This window comes from Balaenoptera ricei, chromosome 14, assembly GCF_028023285.1.
Source record: "Balaenoptera ricei isolate mBalRic1 chromosome 14, mBalRic1.hap2, whole genome shotgun sequence".
NCBI classification, from domain to species: Eukaryota; Metazoa; Chordata; class Mammalia; order Artiodactyla; family Balaenopteridae; genus Balaenoptera; species Balaenoptera ricei.
Window position 1 is genome coordinate 90,604,168 of NC_082652.1, and position 22,501 is coordinate 90,626,668.

The window sequence follows — 22,501 nt, forward strand, 5'->3', positions numbered from 1 at the left end:
AATTCAGGCGAGGTCACCACGGCTCCTCCCAGACCGTACCAGGAGCCGGGAAGCTTAGGGGCAGCAGCTTTGGGACACGATGAGAACCCCCTGACTTGTCTTCCACACTTGCTGCTGGCGCCCGGCCAGAGGCTTCTGTTCCCTAGAGGGTGATGGGCAGGCTTCTAGTTGGTGACTTCCCTGTGCAATCAGTGGTTTATGTGGGATCTCTCCTGTGGGCTGGTTTCCTGGAGGAGGAGCCTGGAATGAACGCTGGGAGGGGTGAGCCCAGGATGGGAAATCCTGTAGAAAGAGGTCCCCCAGCATCATTTCCCTCTGGGGTCTGGCCGAGGCAACCCCATGTTGGGCCACGGGTGTGGAGCTTCCCTGAGGGAAGGGGGTGGTCACTTTCTCCCTCTGATCGCCAGGAACCCTGTCCCTTCAAGGCCCTCTGGGTCATCTCCCTCTACCTGTGTGTCCCCACCTTACCCCCTGCACCTACTGGAATGGATCTATCCTCTTCTTCCATCCTGTTCTCCTGGTTAGAAATTCCTTCCCCATCTCGATGTGCACCAGTTTCAGCTCAAACGCCCACCACTCCATAAAACTGGCCAGAAACAATCCACTTCCCCAACGTTCCAAGTCAGACACACCCAGTTTAACAACGACTCGGATATTTTTCTAGCTGTGTGACATTATGGAATTCACTTAACTTCTCTGGGCCTCAATTCTGTCAGTAATGGAGAGTAAAGATCTCCCTTAGTCATCCATCCTTCAGATACTTATTGAACACCTGGTTTGTGTAGGGTCCTGAAAGGTCCAGGGCCTGCTGGTTAAGCTGTAGATCCTGGAGCCAGGGTGCCTTGGTCCTTACCCAGTGGTTTTATTCACTAGTCCTGCGGCCTCAGTTTCCCTGTCTGTAAAGTGGGAGTGATGATAACAGTAGATCCTACCTCACGAGGTGGTTATGTGAATGAAAGAGGTTATTATACAAGCAGTTACATCAGTATCTGGCCCAACATGAGTGAGATGTGTTAGATAATATTGAGTTTAAAAATGGTGCTTGAGCTCACAGCCCAGACCCCCCATTAGGCTCACAGCCTAGAACCCCCCTGAGCTCCCAGCCCAGAACCCTCCTGAGTTCACAGCCCAGAACAACCCACTGTCCAATTCAACAGGCATGAGCCTCTCAGTGAGTGAACACTTGAAATCTGGCTTGTTCAAACCAAGTTAAAAAAAAAGAATGAAATATCTCAATAATTTTTTGTATTGATTACAAGTTAAAATGATAATATTTTGGATATATTGGGCTTAATAAAATACATTAGGAAAATTGATTTCATCGTTTTTCCTGTGGCTACTAGAACGTTTTGTGTTACACATGTGGCTTGAATTTGCAGTTCTCATTTCATTTCTATTGTTCAGTTTTGTTCTAGAACACACTGTTCCGGGGATTAAGTAAAGGAAATGTGTCAAGCGCTCAGCACAAAGCCTGGAGCACAGTAGGTGCTTGTTAAATGCCACACCTCCCTTCCCCGGCCACCTGGCTCACGGTGCACGTGTGCCCTTCCCGCTGTACGGTTCCTGCAGGCAGGACCACGTGTGGGTGGTTCTTAGCGCTCCCACCACAAGGCAGCACCTTACAGTACAGATGTGCACGCCTGTGCCGGCTGCTGGGGCCCCCGTCCTATAGGTGGGTGTCCTCCGGAGCTCCTTACCGCATGGTCCCCTGGCAGGATTGGCCCTCCTGCTCAGGCCCAACGCAGAGTGGGACCCCAAGCAGGGGGCTTTGGGGCCCAGTCAGGCCTCTGCCCTTCCCCAGCCGCCCCCCTTCACATGCTGTGCTCTGCTGGCCTCCAGTTGCTCCAGAGGGGATGGGGCTGAGGGAGCGGACAGACAATACTGTGGGTTAACACCACATTGTCTCCCCCTCCACTGCATTCGGGGCTGCGTGAAGAGCCCTGGAAACGAGAAATAAACATGTGTGTGTGATAATGAGATCGTTGGTGGAGAGTCATCTTGAAGGGACAGGGGCAATTAAGCCTGCTGACTTACACAGGTTAGAATGACAACGTGCCAACACAGGCCTGGCACATCTGCATAATAGGGACCCCGGCCCTGCTCGGCTGCCCGCGCGGGGAGCGGCTGTCAGCCGCCAGGGATCGGGGCCTCCGGCTCACGTCGCCTCTTCCACGGGCTGCCGGCTAGCGAGCACCTGCGTCCATAGACCCCCCCCATGCCCTGCAGAGTCCTCGTGTGAAGGAGTAGGTTTTGGTACCCGGCACCCTCTGGTCCGGTGTTACCCGAACACCTAAGGATGCCAGTGGAGCGGGCCGCCCAAGCCTCGAGAGTCATGACAAATAATGCAGATGGCGGTGCGGACGGGTTGTCACGGGCAAGGCTGAGGCAGCAGGATGGGGACTGGAGGCTGTGTGATGACACCCCTCACGCCCCATTGGGGTGGAGGGCACCCCACCAGTGAGACCACGTCTCAGAGCGGCCTGGATGAGGTGAATGTGGTCCAGGGCCCGGGGGCGGCCCCTTCAGCCTGCACACCCCCATCCAGGAGCTTGAGAGAGAGCCCACTTGCCTGCGGTGGCAAGACATGCGATCCTTCATTTGCTCTAAGCTGCTGGTGCTTCTTGCAGAAAACTGGGGGTTTGATCCGTACTTTGAGGTGGTCTTGCCCAGCAGCGGGCCACTCTCTACCCCTCGTCAGGGGGTCCTCACCCTCCATCCCACACCCACTAAAATGTCAGGGCTGGGCCCTTTCCTGCTCTCTGCTGAAGGAACCTCTGTGCAGAGGTCCAGCCTAGCTCAGGGCTTAGACCTCTGCAAATGGAACAGGGCCTGTGTCACCAGAGCCACCCCTCAACTCGAGGACCACTCTGTCCCGCAAACTGAAATGCCGCAAACCAGCACTGACTGCCGGCTCTCAGGGAGCTTGCTTTGCCGTGGACGCCCCTGTGCAGGGCGATCCACAGGGCGGTGCCGACCCTCAGCCAGCTCTTTGTGCACCAGGAACAAGGTAGGAGAAGAGGGATGGACGGGGTGACGTGTCTGGGAAAGGACCAGCTGTCCCCGCCGACCTAAGGAGTTTGGGGCCTGGGGCCGCAAGGAGGTGAACCCTTCATTCCAAGGTGCTGAGTTGTGGAGGGTGGAGGGCTTCCTTGGACTCTCCACCCCTTGGAGGTGCCGGGCCTCCTGGCCTTGCCCCTTAGTTATGAATCTCGTGATCTCTCCGGCCAGAGGTCTCTTGGAGACACCACTCAGGCAGGATTGCAGTAACCAGGGCATCAAAGGGACAAAGAGACCCAGTTCCCAGATCGTCCCCATGGTGAGTTATCCAACTTTTGTTGGGTGCGGAGACCCAGGGACGTGCTCCATCCCTGGCTTCAGGGATCTCTCAGGTTCATCTCTCCCCCAACAAGGGGCCTCTGCCTGTTGCTGTCTGGAACTCTGATTCCATGGGCTTCCCAACATCCATCCAGTACCATGCGTTTCTTGTGTTTTGGGTGGGATGGCCCACTCCCCAGAGGGAAATCCACTCTTCCTGACACACACAGATTCACCTGGCTCAATCTGAGGGAAGTGGAGGCCTTTGTGGAAGGTGGTGGGTGGAGTGCGGATGCAGTGGAAGAAGAGCCTGTACAAGCAGCCGTGTGGTGAAGCAGCCTGAGAACGGAATCCCTGAGAAATGGAGCTGGATCCCTGATCAAACTGTGCCTGAAGCCTGCCCTACCTCTGAACTTTCCTGTTACATGAGCCCCCTAATTGTTCAAGGCAGTTTGACTTGGATTTTCTCACACTTGCACTCCTGATTTTTAATGTAATACATAAAACAAATATGAACCACTTTATATGTTTAATATGAATATATAACTATTTAAAAAATGATCCACTGTGGACCTGTCTTAGGCCAGGCTTCATCTACTTTGGGTGAGAAGGGTCATAAAGGTAATGCAATTCAAGACTTTGCTACTCACTTCCTGGGATTTCTTCTCATTTTTCTACTCTCAAGTCTCAAAGCCATAAGGGCTGTAACCGACTGCCCAGGCATCACGGCGTGGGGAGCTGGCTCAGCTCATTTTAGCACCTCCCTGACTGTCTGGAACCGAACCCCCTGTGTCTCCGAGGTGCACCCGTGACCATGCGCCAGCCCAAGGCTGGCCGGGAGGCAGCCTTACCTTCAGGGATTTCGGTCTCCAGGGAGACAGACATATAAGTAGATAGTAGACCAGGGTGCCATGGAAAGTGCTAGAAATGAGGGGTGAGCAAAGTGCTACTGGAGCCCAGAGGTGAGAGTAACTCTCTTCGCCTGGACAGAACCGGAACTTGGTGAAAATAAACAAGCTCACGTAAGGCAGACAGGTGGCCAGGCCGCCTCTGCTCTCACCGCCAATCCCTTTATTAACTGATAGTCACATTTTTTAAAGCTCGCCCATGAAGGAAAAGGTCTCACCTGGAAGCCCGGACTCCCCAGGATTTCTCAGATTCGCATTTGGGGGTCCACAGAGATGCTGAGATGTTGACCTGCAGAAGAGGGGGTAGCACTCCTGGCCCAGCCCGGCCCCCCTGAGAGCCCCGCCAGCTCCTGCCCTCTGGCCCCTCCGGGAACCCTCTGAGGTCATCACAGCCTCATTTCCGGTGCCCCCTGCCCTGGCTCCAGCCTTGCTCCCCCGAGCTGCGCCCACTCTGTGGGTGCAGGTGAGCAGGTCCATTATTGTCTTGCTGGCCCTGCTTGGAGACGGGCCATCCTCTCTCGGCTGCGAGGCCCCTCCTGTGGGGTGGCCGCTAGCCACGTGTGCAGCCATAACTGCGGCCAGAACCCAGGGAGGGTGAGGGACGGGCGCTGGGGACACCTGGGGGCTCGTCCCACCCTGCACAGAAACGCGCGGCCGGGGCGCTGGAATGCTGCCTTCCTGCCCCCGTGTCCAGGGCCATTTGTAAACCCCTAACTTCGATTGTATCTGCAACCCAACTAGCTTCCTTTTTGACACCAAGATGCTTTCTTATGTCTTTCCCAGCCAGAGAGCTCTTACTCGCATGGCTAGGGTGGTATATTAAGAAGCACTTGCGTGGCTGATAACTTTTCTCTGATGAAGGCCACAGCCTCTTAAATTCCTGTCATTTCTACGGTTCTATCTTTAAATAAAGGACACGGGGTGCCACGCTGCTTGTTCCAAGAGACCTGATCCAAAAATGGATGCAAATCGGGTGCCCTCCCTCTCGGGATAATTGTAAAATATTATGATGATGATACACACATGCCCATGGAGGAAAGACCCGTCCGAGGACGGCTGCTGTTTGTACTTAATTCCCCTGTAAAAGGACCGATGTTCAACTGGTGACTGGTGATGCCTGGGCAGGGGAGGGGACACTGGCGTGACAAACAGTGTGACTAGAGAAGCAGAGGAAGATGGGCGCGTTCTGGTCCCCTAGGACCTGCCTTTATTTTTTTTATTTTATTGCCATGAACAAGACTTACAAAGATCTTTATTGAAATGGAAATACTGAGTATTTTTTATACTTAGTTATTTTCATTTACTTCTTTTTCTTTTTTAAAAATTTTTACTGGAGTAGAGTTGATTTACAATGTGGTGTCAGTTTCCACTGTACAGCAAAGTGAACCAGTTATACATTTATCCACTCTTTTTTAGATTCCTTTCCCATATAGGCCATTACAGAGTACTGAGTAGACTTCCCTGTGCTATACAGTAGGTCCTTATTAGTTATCTGTTTTATAGATAGTGGTGTGTATATGTCAATCCCAATCTTCCAATTTATCCCTCCCCGCCTTATCCCCTGGTAACCATAAGTTTGTTTTCTTCCTCTGTAACTCTATTTTTGTTTTGTAGATAAGTTCGTTTGCACTTTTTATTAGATTCCACATATAAGTGATGTCATATGATATTTGTCTTTCACTTTCTGTCTTATTTCACTCAGTATGACAATCTCTAGGTCTATCCATATTGCTGCAAATGGCATTATTTCATTCTTTTTCATGGCTGAGTAATATTCCATTGTATATATGGACCACATCTTCTTTATCCATTCGTCTGTCGATGGGCATTTAGGTTGCTTCCATGTCCTGGCTATTGTAAATCGCGCTGCAATGAACTTTGGGGTGCATGTATCTCTTCGAGTTATGGTTTTCTCTGGGTATATGCCCAGGAGTGGGATTGCTGGATCATATGGTAGCTCTAGTTTTAGTTTTTTAAGGACCCTCCGTGCCGTTCTTCCCAGTGGCTCCGCCTTTATTTAAAAGGCGGTGAATGTAGAGGTAGAGGGTTTACCATCACCTTCTGCTGAGCGGCCCCAGGACACTCCTGTCCCCTTTCTGCATCTCCTTCTGCCCCGCTTAGAACCGGGTGAAAACCCTTGCCACCAGAGTGCTCTGGTAGCAGACAGGTGGTGGACGCCACAGCTGATGGTCAGTGTAAGGGAGTTGAAAATGCAAGGATAAAAGGCATCATTTTCATACTCCATCAAGCGCTTGTTTTGTAATTCGTACCTAGGTCACCTCCGGGTTGCTCAGAAATGCTTCAGAAAACTGCATCTCGCAGGATGGGACTCTCTTCAAAGGCAGTGAGATTCAGGACCTTGCCGCTCACTGTGCGGGTCTGGCATCAGCAGCACCTGGGAAATGCAGACTCCCAGGCCCTGCCCAGACCTGCTGAGTCAGGACACGCATTGCAACAGGTGAGCGTGTGCACAAGAAAGCTGGGGACACAGCACTCTCCAGTGGAAAACAGCCTTGGACCCCGGTCTCTGTTCAACCAGTGACTAAGTGATCTAGGAAAGTCACTTTTCTGTGCTGCATTTTCCCATCTGTAAAATGGGCATCATTTGTCTTTATCAATTTGAAAGGAAAGAGGTGAAGATAGTGACATTGTACTCTAACAAATTAGTAAGCATGTTCCAAGAGGTTACAGAAAGTATATGCAAAAGTTGACACTATAAATATTCTTCAGTAATGACAATGACAGCACTTTTATTTTTACTGCTGAGAGAATGAGCTGTTTTTCAGCTGCGGGGACACCAGGGCTCTGTCAGCGCAACCTCATTCCGCGTACCCGATGTACCCGGATGTAAGTAATTCTCCAAAAGTTACTTCGATAAAAACCCTCAAGGAGACAATTCAATTTCCAAATGTAAATTCCAACAACATACAGAGGGACCACTATTGCTTTCAGTCCCCTGGTGAGAAATGAGGTTTTCCACGAAATGAGATTGCCTTTGACATTCTTGCTGTTGCTGCAAAGGGTTTTTCAATGTTAAAAGAAGCTGTTTCTGTTGGGAAAGGATTTGTTCGTGTAAAGTTGAAAGTTTACGCTTGTTATGCATGAGTTCAAGGAAGACAGAAATGATGTAGAAAGACAGGAATATTCAATGTCGTGTGGTTTTGAAGGGCTTGCTTCCGAGCCTTAATTATGATCCGTCAGTTGTACAGAGGATGAGATTCTCGCCGTGTGAACAGGAGACGTGGACCCGCCGCTGTCTTTCCCCACTCGTACCCCCCTCACCCTACAGCACTTCCTGCCGCCGGTGTGCGCGGCCGGCCACCGCAGCTCGAAGCTGCCGGATTCAGAATTCCATTTCAGGTGGAACGGCCAATTCAGTTTCTAGATATTTTGCTGTTACAAACGTCCACGTTCTATAGGCAATAACACAAGCAAGTGAAATACTCTGGGGAGAAAAACTCAACACGTGATGATAAAATTTTCCTCTATTTGATTTTCATGATTTGACATACAAGAATACATTGATAGGAGAGGAGACCTTCTTTGTAGCATTAAAAGTAAACTGTGGGCATTCAGCCCTTAATTCTGTTGAGTGTTTTTTTTTTTTTTTTTTTCCCAAAAGGCTGTGTGATATTTTGATGACACAGAATCAAATGATCTGGACGCCTAACTTGTGCTGGATTAAAGGGTGTCTTGAGTGGAACACACTTCGGTGGTCAGAACCGTGATATTCTTCTTGGTTTGGTCACCACCTCATCCAACAAAAGATTTATAACAGAGGCCAGTTGTTATTCTATGACACTTTCAATCAGGCATCTAGGGAAGGACCTCGGCAACTTACAAAAAAAACCAGAGACGGCCTGGTACCCTGGGAAGAAATCTGCCTGTGCTCTGGTTTCATTCTCTGTGACCTTGGACAAGGCACCTAATCTTCTTGGATCTCGCTTTCTCCATTTATAAAGATAAAGTGGGTAGAACCACAGGGTCCCTTAAATCCCAAATTTTACCATTTACAGGACAATAGAGTCTTCTCATCTGTGCCAGGCAGAGCGTGTCCCAGGCTCCCTCCAGGTGTGTGTCTGCTGCCCGCCCCTCCCCCGGGGTCCGGCACACACAGGGCAAGGTAAAGACTTCCAAGCTGGATGCTCTTTCTTCCCTAAACATGCTTCTGCATCTCCCACCGGCCAGAGAGACCACTCACTCTGGTCATTCTAAGATACGGTTCAGCTCTTTACGTGGAGAGGGTAAGGCACAACAGTAGCTGACAATTTATGGACCATTTTCCTGAGGTCTAAGCGCAAATCCATCTTTCGTATTGGATGTTACCACCAGTCAGCAGGGGGTGTTTTAATTATTATTTCATGTTGGCATAAAGACACTGTCAGATAGTGCCCTTCAAGGGAAACTCTTGCTTTGGGGGGCCGTTGGAATCTGTACTTTTGCCCCTTGCTTCCCAGTACATGAGGCATGTATTGGTTTCCCTAAACTATACTCCATGGAGTACTTACCCTACCGCTTGAGAGATGCAAGACTCGCTTCCCAGCGGTATCTGTGCCTCCCGGGATGCTTTGAGCAAGCGCTGAAGGGCAGGTCTACAGTGAGCGAGATCATCTTATCGAGAACGGATGCTGGTTATCTATTTTATATATGGTAGTGTGTATATTTTTAATCCCAAGCTCCTAAGTTATCACCCCCCCCCTTTCCCCTTTGGTAACCGTAAGTTTGTATTCTATGTCTGTGAGTCTATTTCTGTTTTGTAAATAAGTTCCTTTTTTAGTACCACATATAAGTGATATCGTATGATATTTGTCTTTCTCTGTCTGACTTACTTCACTTAGTATGTTAATCTCTAGGTCCATCCATGCTGCTGACAAGGACCTACCAAATAGCAAAGGCAACTATACTCAATATCTTGTAATAACCTACAATGGAAAAGAATCTGAAAAAGAATGTGTACATATACATATATATATGTATATATATACATTCTTATATATGTATACATATATATATAGTCAATCACTTTGTTGTACACCTGAAACTAACACAACACTGTAAATCAACTATATTTCAATAAAAATTATGAAAAAAAGAATAGATGCTAAGACAGTATTTACACTCGGCCACTTTTAGTCTTGTTTTCACATCTCATTAGCTACTCAGATCTGGAGAAAGAATTATACAGAAGACTAAAGCATACAGAATTGAAATATGCACCTTATTTGACTTTTTTGGAATATCAACTCTCTACTATCAAAAATTACTTGAACTAATACATACTGGGAAAATATTATTTATTTTGTATAGCACTTTTCTTTTTGCCTATGTTCCACAGTTTGCTCATGGTAACAGCAATAAGGTTCTCATATCAAACATTCTTCCTTTTATAAGTTGAATAACATGATGCTACAGGTCTACTAAAAAATGGAATTCCAAGGTTAAAATGCCCACACCAATGGTATTGAGAATCCAGAGTTTTACATTTTGACTTCTGAAATATGATCAGAAATATGATCATAATTCTGGGCCACAACTAGAAAATTAGTTACAGAAAATCTAACTTAAAAAAAAACTGCCAACAAACCCCAAAATTAACTAATAAAGTTTGCATAAATTTTGTCTCTAAGTAAGTATTATAAATAACAAATAATATTGAATAAAACAAGAGAATGGAAAGTATAGAGAACAGTAATTATGAATTCATCAAATCAGGCCGTTGGCACCTGGGCTACATTCATAAAACTTGCATTGTAACCCGTAGGAAATTATTATCCACAGTTGATCGTGCTTGGTCTTTGCCTATCATATATTTTCTGAAAGTTGCACGTTGCTCATCTGTTTTTATACAAATCTAAAATATGGTATTTATCCCATATGTACATGTGGTCAAGTGATCAAGAAAAATATCTTCAGTACTGAGCACTCCCTGCCCCATTTTAAAGGAAATCCTGACGGTAGTAAATTCACGCTAATTGGGAGCTCTATGAAGGGGTTAAAACGTTACCCATTACAAGTCAGGTGGCCATTATAAATGTTACCCAAATAAAAGCCAGAAACAGGAAGCCAAAAAGCAGGTCCCTACGGCAGGCATATCTTAAATGATATCATTTGTCAAGTTTCCAGCATCTTGTGGTGGCAAACACACAAAAAGAAGGTCTGGGTTGTACTGAGGACATTACATCCTCATTAGCTGGACTGTTCCTTAAGCACATAATGCAAGATTTTCATTTTAATAAGAAGCAGCTACTTGTCACTGCGCTTTCATTAGATAAATACTGAATGTAATACTAATGACCATTCATAGATGCTCCATTCTACTCCTGAGAAACTCCATTCAGATGAAATCATATAACAATTTATAGAACATGTCATGCAAAACTTCTGTGTCATTTCTTTGCAAACTATTCCCTGATCTTTTTTTTTTTTTTTTTTAATGCTGAAGTCGGTCAACAGCGGAAGTTATCATCAAAGGGACCTGAAATGACATTGTTGGTATTTTTTGCGTGCGAGACAAATTGGAAAGAAGAGCATTTGGCATTTTAGAAGTCACAATGGAATAGGAAGGAAGAGTTGGGACTCCCTTGTTTCTTGGCATACTTACTGGAGTCAAGGCTCTCCATCCGCCCAGCCAGAGACCTCAAGGCTAATGTGCAGAGAAGGCCACCCTAAGAACCCAGAAATAATTCATCCACCGTGATTGTTCAGCCCTGGCCCCGTCTCTAAAACAAAGACTGACAATTGCTCTGAATTATGGATGTACTTTTTGTGATATGTAATACAGTTCAGAAGAAAGGTGGTGAGAGCATTGCACCATTTCACCTCCCATTAGAGGCTGGTCTTGAACGATAATCCCAGAAGATGAAACTGATGCTGAACTATGACCCTCAATTTACAAATCATTTTTCAGAAGAATAAAAAAAAAGTTTAAACATATTTTTGGCATTATCTGAACGGGCAGAATCTTTCATGCTTGTTTTCTAAGAATAAATGAAAACAGCATGCACTGTAGTTTCTTAGTGTGGGGAAAGACAGAGCAGGGTTTTCAGATTATATTTTATTTTAAACCTGGGTGTTTGCATTTTTTTTAACATTGCTGAATTTAGTATATGCCTTCAAAACATAATCAATTTCTATTCTGTAGCTTAAGGGATCCATCAGTTAAAATGTTGGTCTTTCATCTTTATTACTCTCCCATTAAAACGAGAGGAAACCGGGATGCACTTCAGTTTAGAAGAAGCAATTTAGTTGGCGATGTCCTTACTACTCAAGTCTCGACAGAAGAAGAAAACGCGTGATTGCTTGGACTTCACACATCTAGCTGCATAGGAAGCAACTAAGCCTATCAGACAGATACTATGTTAAATTGAATCATATTCTTTGATGAGATGATTTGATTACACGTTTCGCCACTACCGGTCATTCCCTTGCACTTACATTCATAAAACCTGTCCCCTCCCCTTTGTTTGTGTATCGAAAAGGTAGGCAAAGTCTCCTTCCGTTTTGCTACAGCTGTGAGGTCTGAAAGGGACAGATTAATAACGGAGCGGCACACTGGACCAGCTTCTCTGGTACCCTGAACTAGTAACCCTTTGCTATAATGAGGACACAAAGAGCCTCCCATCAGGCTGCTCCCCTTCTTCATAACTCAAAAGCGTCACAGTGGCAGTAGCCTCCAGTGCTATTTGTCTTTAGTGCAGTTGTGACACTTCGGCATGATCCATAATTTGGTAGCTATTTACCGTGACATTTCCCTTCAGTGAAGCCATAACATTCAGTGAAGCCATTATTTGGTCCCATTTACCATATAAATTGTATTGTTGTGCATGCATGCTAGCAGCTACATTAGGTACCTGAAAATGAGTAAATCTTGTAAAATAGATACTAACAGCTATTCAGCAGTAGGATTGCCTTGCCGCTCAGACAGAAGGAAAGCAAAATTAAATATGGTCACCAAGTTTCCTGGAGCATCTTTAATTGCGTGTCTATTTATTTAGCATGTTAGAGACGCCGAAACCCAAGGCTTTGAAAAATACTCTGGCGGGCTCTGCCTTCATTAGAAAGGCACGATGGCATTCGCACCTTAATGATGAAAACCGGAGCAGCCTTTGGTGAGCTGAAGGTTAGAACGAAGGCGGATCAGCTGCGGGCTTGATTCAGAGGGGAAGGCGCGGGACTCGTTACTTTCGTGTCTGTGGCATCAGGCGATAGTGACAAGAGGCATCTCATTCCACCGGGACACGTGGAGAAGTAAAATGGGAAGAGAGCATCAGTGGCTGCTGTACTACTTCCACGATCAGAGATGAAACACACCTTCCAAAAGTCTCTAACACGAAGCATAATCATTTTAGATCATTTTGGTCCCTGCTTTGCACGATGCTATTTGACATACCCTCCTTAGGCTTATGAAGGGTGCTGTTAGGTACCTACTAGTGCTTTCCCCTGTATGGCCCGTGTTTTGTTATGCAGACCCTCACTGTGGATGGAGCACATCATTTTCCCTTTCCCGTGCCTGTATTAAATTTTTAAAGTCCCCTGAATCTCTACAGTTTCCCTTTCCCAGACCTGCTTTTTGTCTATATAAGTTTTCAACACTAATTTTTCTTCTTCAGGGAAGAGAGAAATTTTCCATCCTACACGTGCCTCACTGGGATGACCGCACATAAAAGCCATTAAATGAGAGATGCTTCTTTAAAAGAGGTCTGTGCTCACCTAATTTTTTTTCTAATAATCTAACAAAGTCAAAGTTTTGGGAGAATCCCTCCAAATTTCTATTTAGATAGTTGGCTGGTGATTTATAGAAAAAGAAGGGCCATTTCCTGAGAATATGAACCCTGAGAAATGGCTGACTTTTGCTATATCTCTCATTTATTAACAACTTACTAGCATCAGAGCAAACTCTTCCAAAGCAAAGAACTCATGAACTATTTTCAAGACCGATTTTAAAATCTCATCAAGCTGAAGACATACTGATTTGATCAGATCTTGCATCAGGAATTAATTTAGTTCCCTGGGACAATAAAATCTGGAATGAGACCGTCCATGAGTAAAGAATTGAATGTAAAGGTTTTACCTCTGTGCCATTGAGGGAAGTTTTATTAGCACATTTTTTTTTTTTTGCAAGGGAGGAGGAAAAAAAAAAAAAAAGAACGGAAATAAAGAAAAGAGAAAGAGAAATCTATTCATTAGAACTTACTTTTGTTTTTAAAAATATTATCTCCGTTACTAACTGAAAATAAATTGATTTGAGTAAGTCTGGGGCATAAAATGTCCACTTTCTTTCTCCTTTTATTTATGCCATTGTTCTGTTTTTACAGCTTACTGTTGACAGAGTGAGGTAATTCAACAACAATTTTTCCAGTGTTTTTTCTCATGTACATATAATCGACAGCCCGGAAGACAGACTCCAAGCCGGTAAACCTGCCCTCTGCAGACAGACCTCCAAGGTCCACCTTACAAACCAGCTCTCCACTCGCATACATCTTAAGCAAGTGGTCCATGGCAGCTCGATACTTAGAAAGGTAATGGTTCAAGAAGAAGCCCTGGACGCTGGCAGATTTCTTCAGCAGTTTGGCTGGTAGTGTTCCTGCTTTCACAGGGGACAGGCCGGTAGGAGTTTGGTAGCCAGAGACAAACCCAATTACTATCAAGCGCCCTTTGGTAGCCAAGGCGTCCACAGCCGAGTCAAACATGGCCCCCCCGACGGATTCATACACCACGTCCACACCCTGGGGGTACTCCTGCTTCAGGACAGCACCCACGTGCTCGCCGTTATAGTTGATGGGACGATCACAGCCAAGAGATTTCAGAAAGGCAGACTTTTCATCAGAAGAGCAAGTTCCAATCACATGGCACTTGGCCTTCTTTGCAAGCTGGACGGCAAACTGGCCGGTCCCCCCAGCTGCTGCGGTCACCAGAACTTTCCTCCCTTCTGATAGTTCTCCAAGCTCTTTCAGGCTGATGTAGGCCGTGGTACCACTCACCAGGAGGGTGAGATACTCGGGTTTCACGGTCGGCACGGGAATGGCCATGCTGGCAGGCACCACTGTGTACTCGGCAAAAGAGCCAGGTGCCATGTAAGCCACAGCCTGGCCAACTGTGAATGTGGCACTGGAGGAGAGGCCCAAGGCCACCACCTCTCCTACACCTTCGAAACCTGCGTCAAAGGGGGTCTTGACTGAAGGGTCATAGCGGCCGGCTGAATAGTTTATGTCAGATGCATTAACACCAACAAATCTAGAAGAAAACAAACACAAATACATTCAGATGTTTTCTTCGTCAAGGCCTTTCTATCCCACTTAGAAAAATTCCTCTAATTCTGGTGACTACGGTGGGTGGTGAAGCTATATATTCTGATAGAATTTGAAAAAAACGGTCCTGATATTCAGTTCAAAAAAAAAAAAAAGGAGAGAAATCAAACAAGTATGATTTCAACAGTGATTTGTTAGAGTTTTGGTGTATTTTATTCTTTCATTAAGTTTAGGAATAATTTCACATCCCTCTAAACAGCAAGCTACGTATTTCACATGCCATTTATCCCCCTCCGATTCCTTTCAAAAGAGGAAAAAAAAAAAAAGTTAGGAAGCCCTCTTATACACAAACTTCACTGGAGCTATGAGTTGGAAATTAATTGGCCTCTTAACAAAGATGTTAAAAACAACAGTGGGATAAAATAAATTCAAAGAAGTAGACGTGTATTGATTCTGGCAACAATTTAACACTTCAGATAATAATAGTAACGACAATGATATTATTAAAGATTGATGTAACGTGCAAGGTCACTGGCTGTTACACGTTACTGCAGGGGTTGTTTCAGTGTGAGCGAGGCTGCAGCAAATTTTCTTTCTGATGTAACTATGTCCAGCGTGAAAATATGCATTTTGATTAACTGAACAAAAATTGTCTCATAAGGGTAGAGAGATTTTTATGGAACATCCAACATTTTACAGTCTTTCCCAGATGAAAAGGAAAGCAAGTCGGCACTATATTTTTCCTCAACAAGAAGCAGAGACGTACTTGATTAATACCAGATGATTATTTTCACTTGGTATCCAGAGTCAATTTAATTGCGAGGCTGGTATTTTTACCAGCTTTTTTTCATCTCGGTATACCTCATAACAAAAATATCCTGATACATAAGGAAAAAAGCCGTCTCCTAAGGATGTCAGGAGGTGGCTGAGACACGTAACGGAGGACCCTAAAAATGTCATTTCCACCTGTAATGAAATGAAAAGGTGGTGGTATCTGGTGGCAGGAGGAAAGCTGGTAAAGTAGGCCATTTTAAAATAATTTACTTTTAATTTAACTTAATAAACCTCAAACTGCCCCATGCAAGGATCCACTTCCACTGTATTATAGACAATGCTTTGCACTTACAAATGCCCCCTTATGATTGTGCCCTGTATATCTACACCATCGAAAGCTCTCTACATCCTGTAGAAATAGGAAAGCAGGAAACACTTTCCTTCGGGCATGTCCAGCCGCTTTCAGAGGTTAGCAGACACACAGCCTCACTAACACGCTACAGAATTCCATACCCATACGTGACACACAGTGACGAGGAGCGGGAACGATGATTTTTGGTGGCTTCTCATTTGCCCTTTAATACCAAGATGCCCACGGTCTGTTTTTTGGAGTGGGGGGGAGGGGCTCCTACCTTTCCTTTCAATTTACCCAACTCGCCAGGCCTAGTCATTTTTAGAAAGGGGCCAGCTTCCTGAGAGCGTGCTTCTGGACCTCACGGAGGGCTGCCAGCGCAGAGCCCAGCTGGAGCACCTCTTGGTGCCCTGCTCGAGGCCGCAAAGCCAACTCCAGGGAGGCGTCCGCGGGGGTGGGAGTGGCGGGCTGCGCCGTAGAGGCTGGGGGCCAGGGCGGATCGCCAGCTCCCTTCTCTTCATCCCTTGGCCCTCGCCCCTCCCGTCTCATCCCCCTCCTCCCCCCAGCCCCCATCCGGCTGGCGTTTCTGCCTTCCCAACCGTAGAGGCCCTTCCCTTGCGGGGAGCCCCTGCCTTGGACTCGGAGGGACGCCCCGGTGGGAGCTGGCCCCTCGGGTCGCCCCCCCCTCGGAACGGGCGTGCCCTGGGGGGGGGGGGGCTTCGAGCGGGAAGGCGCCGCTGGAGGAAAACGCAACCCCCGCTGTCTGCCGCCCCGGGCCGTGGTGGCCACTTCCCGGGGAGAGGTGGCGGGACCGAGCAGGGCGCACGCCCGGGAGGAAAGCGGCGGGGAGAGGGCACCCGCGTGCGTGTGCGCGCGTGCTGGGGGGCTCTGCCGGGAGCTGCGGTGGCTGCAGCCCACCCGCGGCAGCTTGAGTTTACCACGGGGGCTTTGCTGAAAAGCCCAAATCAAACATTGCGACGGAGCCCGGCCAGCGCTGGAGCGGTGGCAGGAGACCGCAGGGCCCGCCGCGCGCCCACTCCACGTCTCCGGCTCCCTGCGGCGCCCTCGGTGCGCCCGGGGCGAGCCTGCAGGGCGCCCGAAACCGGCGCTTCTGGGGGTGTCTCTCCTCGGAGGTGCCCGGCCTCCGCCGCCCCGCGGCCTCTCCACCGCCACCACCCAGACGCCATCAGTGAGTCCGACTCCCCGAGCGGGCTGGGGCCGCGCGGGTCGCCGCCCAGGCCCGCGACCGTGACCTCGGCCTCCCTGGGCCGAGCGGGGGTCCCGGCGGGCGCGCCCAGCTCGCACCGGCAGCGGAGCTCGGGCCCAGGGGTGGTCAAGTGCGAGGGGAGCCCCGAGCACACGGCGCGCCGGAGCGCAGAGGCCGCGGGACAGAAGCCGCCAGCGGCCAGACCGTGACCTTGGCCTCAAAGGCACCCCCATTTTTCGTGTCTCCCCACCCCACCCTGCCGTCCTCTAAAGAGCCTGCGTTGTTGGTGAAGGAATCCCGAGCTCCTACTCGGTTCCGCGCCCCTCGCCCTCTCCAGGGTCGCCCAGCCCCTGGTGCGCGTCCCCACCTCTCCCTGGACCCCCGCCTTGACGCTGCGCCGCCGCCGCGGCTGGTGGGCACCCGCCACTGCCCGGACGCGCCTAGGTTCTTACCTGGGCTTTGGGAAGAGCTGCGCGAGGGTCGGGAGACCGCGCCTTCGGCTCCGTCAGAAACAAGTTCAAGAGCAGCCGGCGCAATGGGCAAGGGGGCCGGGTTAGGGGGAGCAGGGGACGGGAAGGGCGAGCGAGCGAGAAAAAGAAGAAAGGGAAGACGCGCGTTTGGACCCTCGCCTTGTACCCCCCTTTAATTTCAAATACGTGCTTTTAATGAGTGCAGGGGTCTAGCGATCCGACGGGCAGACCCACTCAAAAGACTAAAATCGAGGAACCCCAGGAAAAAGAATGCGGCGGTGCGGGCTTTCCCCAAATATATACCCTTCCAGAGTCACTCGGTTTATTTACACTAAAAAGTGATGAACCCCTTCGTCATGTTTATTGTGAAACAGGGCAGCCCTCAGAGGGGAGGGAAAGGCTTTTCTCTGAACAAAAACCAAACCCGAAAACTCAAGTCCAGAGCAAAAGCCTTCAATACTGGGAGACAAAGTCGTCCAAACCAGACCTTCCCTTTAAAAAAAAAAAAAGAAAGAAAGAAAAAAAAAAAAGAAAAAGAAAAAGAAAAAGGAAGAATGAAGGAAAAAAATCTTGGCCTGGAGAATCAGCAGAAATAGTGAACCTCCCGTGAGCAACAAACGGTTTATCAAAAACGCCTTCCCCATCCCCCATTTTCTGTTTGCCATTCCTACAAACTCTTTGCTCCATTATCTTACACTTGAGCAGAAAATCGTTAGAAATATTTGGAAACGAAATAATGTGTCACTATCTTACAGAAAAAGCTAAAAATAGCGCGCGAACTGACTTAACCAGAGGGTGTCTTTCTTCCTTTTTTCTTTTCTTTTCTTCGGGCTGGGCATCCAGGAAGAGAAGCGAGGTCGTCCTCGTATGTTTGAAACCGGAAGGTGAGAACTGGATAAAGGAACACCGATGGCACATTCTGGAGGGATTCTAGGCTCCCCTTCTCACACCTTTCCTAAATGGTAAACCTGATTATCTTAAATCGATGTCTGGCTTAAAAAGCACTTCCCTCACCGTGAATAAAGAATTTGTATTTTCTGTTAAAATGGAATGAGACGTACAAAAGGTTCCACTGAAAGAAAAAGTCAGACGGAGCACAATTAAAACCCCCAAACACCTTTCCAAACAAGTGAATTTGGGCTGAATCCATTCATTCCAGAGCAGATTTTATTACGATAAAAATAAGAAGCTCTTGCACAAAATTTTCATGCAGTTAATACTGTTGGGGGCGATTTGGTCTAGGATTAAAATGAACTAACTTGCAGCGAATTACTAAGTCTCTATTCTTAAAAAAAAAAAAAAAAAAACTGGTAAAATGCCACCCTTACTGACAACGTTTGCTAAAATAAAGGATCTTCCCACAATTTGGGGGTGGGGGCAGATTTTCCAACAGAGTAAGGAGAGGGAGAAGCAAAGGTTCAGCCCCTCCCCACAAGCAGAAAACTCGCGCCATTCTTCTGTTGCGGATTTCAAAGTAGAAGTTAGAGGTTAAGCGTTTAATATAAATATACTGTTTATATTAAAGGGATTTTTGTCATATGGGGATGGAAGATAGAGGCATGGATCTTAAAGCAACCCAAATTGAGGAGCTTCCAACATGGCAGCCGGTGCTCCAGAACTCCGACCACCCAATTCAGGGACCGGCCCCGGTTACCCAACGCGGGGAAGGGGGCCACAACCGGGGGAGCTGGTACCCTGGAGGCGGGGAGGCCGGGCAGCCGGTGCTGCGGGCCGGAGCAGCCTCCAGGACGGCGCGGGCGGGGGGCCCATCTCTCTGCTGCTGGGAATGCTGGAACTTCACACCTTCCCCTGCCTGCCCGGCTCAGTCGCCCCCTCCCCATTTCACACCCTGTTTGCAAAAGGTATTATTTTTCTAAGCAGTCGTGGGTGTGTGTACATCAGTGTTCACCATCACCAGTGTAGTGCATCGGAAAAAAGAAAAAGAAAAAAAAAAAAAAAAAAAGCCTGGGTGAAACTTTGCCTGCTAAGTCTGTTTGGAGGCTTTTCAGTCTGAGTCTCATCTCGACTTCCAGCAAATCACTCGTGTGTTCTGTATGTTCTGCGTGAACACACACGCCTTTCTTTTTAACTTGGCAGGACGCGTGTCCGGATCTCGACAGACAGCCTTAGCGTTTCGCGGCACGATGAAGAAGTCCTCTGCAGCCCAGTTTCCATCAGTGCAAACTTTTTAAAGGACACACACGGCCCACCGTCTAAGGCACTCCCCGCGGCCACCTCATCCCCAGCCTCCACTCAATCCCGCCCTTGGCTGACTCAATTTCTACGTTTCCAACAGGTCCCCAGAAGTTTTATGTCATGATCAGAATTCCGAAGTCTTCCAGCCTTGTTTGGAAGGCTGATATGAATCTCTAAAATGGACACTTAAGCGTTACCCCAAGCTATTTAGATAAGATGCATTTTGTCCTTCAGCCCTCGCAGGGGACTTGGTCTTTTCTAGCACACCATTTACAACATGGTTACAACCAGAACTTACTTCTCCCTTCGAAAGTACTATTCAACCTGAAATATGCAACACTGGAACCCCTCAGATGGGACTGAGCGGGCGGGCGAGTCCTGCTCTTGCCCAGGGAATAGAGGAACGGGGACCGGCCCGCCTGCAAGTCCGGCTGCCAGGGGACCCACCCGGCAGACCCGCGGGCACGGCTCCGAAGAGTGAGGTCCCTTCCTTCCTGTTGCTTCAGCAGTTACTAAAGATTAGTGAGGTGGAAACACCCTCAGGTGGGAAGTGTGGAGGTGGAAAAGGCAGTCCGAAGGTCGGGCAACGACCCGAGTGTCACCCGACGGTCTGCAAAACGTGCGGCCCAATGCAGCCACGCTCCCACCCCGGCCCCTGCCCAGCCGCCCGGGACGCGCGCCACGCGCCCGTCGGTACGCTGCAGGGCACAGACGACAGTCACACAGCACTGACAACACGCAGACGGCACCGGCGAGGCGCACACCGACACACCCAACGACAGGCTCCGCCATTGCGAGGCGGCTGCCAACCTGGAGCGAACGGGAAAAGCCAGCGGGTCCCCGGCCTCCTTCCTCCAAAGCACGTTACCTAAATGTCGCAGTTTGTGTCCAGGCTGTTCCCGCTCCACCCTAAAGATTATGCGAACGCAGGAGCCGTGGGTGCGCGCGGGTGGGCAGGGCGGGGAGCCTCCCCTTCTGGGTCCCGTCGGTTTTATTTCGGGAGCGGGAGGGGGAGGAGGGAGGGCTGGGGGAGGGGAGGGGAATCCCAAATTAAAATAACCCTCAGTTTTGAGGACGTTCGGTGCCATCGGATATTCACACCAGCAACAGTCACATTACATTCGCCTTCGCCAGATGGCGGCGGGTTCAACTTCCCGGGACCTCGCAAAGTCAGGCTGTGCGCCCGAGCGCGCGACGGGTGTGGGGACGCGGGCGGGCGCGGGACAGCCCGGGAGCTGCGCAGCGCTGGCCGGGGCCGGGGCCCGGGCCGGAGCCGGGGCGGGGGGCGCGCGCCGGGCTCACCGGTTCCGGACGAGGAGGTCTCCGTCCCCGGGGAGTGGCACCGGGCAGTCCCGGCGCAGGGTGACGGCCTCGCGGAAGTTGGGGCTCAGCCGGGTCACCACCAGCTTCTGCATGGCGCGGGGGATGGCCGAGCCCTGGAAGTCCAGGAAGTGGCGGGAGTACGACATGTCCACGATGGCTCGGGCCCCGGCGAGCGCCAGCCGCAGCATGGCCCGCGCCTCCGCCTGCTTTCTGCGCCGCCGCTGGCCGGGGTCGCGCCCAGCCCCGGCCGCTCGGCTCGGCTCCGCGCGGCGGGCGGAGCGGGCGGGTCCGCCCCTCCTCCGGCCCGCGCCCTCCCCTCGGCTCCCCCCCCTTCCCCACTACGCCTGGCGCCCGCTCCCCCCCTCCTGCCCCGCAGCGGGCAGCGCGGGGAGTCAGCGCAGCCCCCGCGGTTCCCGGGCGCGCCACCCCCGGGGTCCGGGCCGGGGGGATCGCTGCCGCTCCGGCCACTGCTCCTTTAATCTTTTTGTTTTGGTTTGAATCTGCTCGGCGCAGACTGGCCAAGGATCTTCTCCGCCCTCCCCCTTCCTCCCGGCGCCCGGGAGGCACCGGATATCCCCACCCTCCCCACGGTCTAAAAGCCGGATTTGACTCCTCTAAAAGGGTGAGGGGGGCGGCGAGGGGACCCGCGCGTCCCGCGATCGCCGCGGCCCACAGCCGGCGGCAGCCCGGGGCGTCCTCAGAGCTGCGCGGCGCCCGGCAGCCGGCGCAGGCGCCTCCCCTTCCCGTGCGAAGCGTTCACTTCCTTGCAAGGTGGTACGAATCAACCCCGATCGCGGCCGGGGCGGCGGGGCACGGCCCCGGCCCGGGCCCGGGGCCGGGCGGGGAGCCCTGGCCGCCGGGGCACCCTCAAGGGCACCCAACGCCGGGCGGGGGGCGCCCAGGGCATCCTGCGCCCCAGGCTCTTGGCCCCCGTGCCCACAACGCCTTGCCCGCGCCTTCTGCCCTTAGTCTGTCCCGTGCAAGTTGCACGAACTAAGCCATTTTATTTATTTTGGCCAAGATTTCGTGTTTTTCCATGAATGTTGTAAGTGGCCTCTGCAAGACTGTTACGGGTTTCCCATCGGGAAAGAACACATATATTGGAAACCAGAGGGTCAAATTCCCAGAGCACATAAACATTTTAAACTTCTGGGTGGGGATGCCGAGGGACTTAATTGAATTGGAGACGTTGGCATGATGTATGAAGACCTCTTTTTATAACCCAGCTAGAAAGATCTGCAGTTCCATCGTGTCAATTTTCTCCCTAATTGTTTGTATTGACCAAATAATCAATTCACTTTTCACAGAGGGACCAGATTAAATATTTGACACATTTTTTTGTGTAATGAGCAAAGTCCATCATTAAATTTTTATTAAAGGTATACATTTTAATAAATTTTTTTACTTGTTGTCCACTTACCCATTAATTACCAAAATATAAAAGCTGCGCAGTGCCCCTCCCCAATCAGATCTAACCCCCGAAACTAAGATTGCAAAAGTGACACAGATATTTTTATCTCAAATGTCGGACATTCCTCATCCAAGGGTAGTTTGTATCCACGTGGGTGCATGTGTGTATGAATGTACAAGCGGGGGCGGAGGGGGAGACTTAACAGGTTTAAAAATCTGCAGGAACTAGTGTCTACTTAACTTGGCTTATAACACATGGGTTTTACCCAGTATCAGCCGGTGGGTTGCAATAACAAACC

At 49.5% G+C, this 22,501-nt stretch overlaps 1 protein-coding gene across 1 annotated transcript; it reads right to left on the reverse strand.

Moving 5' to 3' along the window:
* Positions 1–13,483: 13,483 nt before the first annotated feature.
* PTGR3 (prostaglandin reductase 3) lies at positions 13,484–21,054 on the reverse strand. The gene is made up of 2 exons (XM_059894570.1): positions 20,772–21,054; positions 13,484–14,456 (listed from the first exon to the last, which is right to left on the reverse strand). The coding sequence occupies exons 1-2, from the start codon at positions 20,978–20,980 to the stop codon at positions 13,532–13,534; spliced, it is 1,134 nt and encodes a 377-aa protein (XP_059750553.1). The 5' UTR covers positions 20,981–21,054; the 3' UTR covers positions 13,484–13,531.
* Between the last annotated feature and the right edge of the window lie 1,447 nt (positions 21,055–22,501).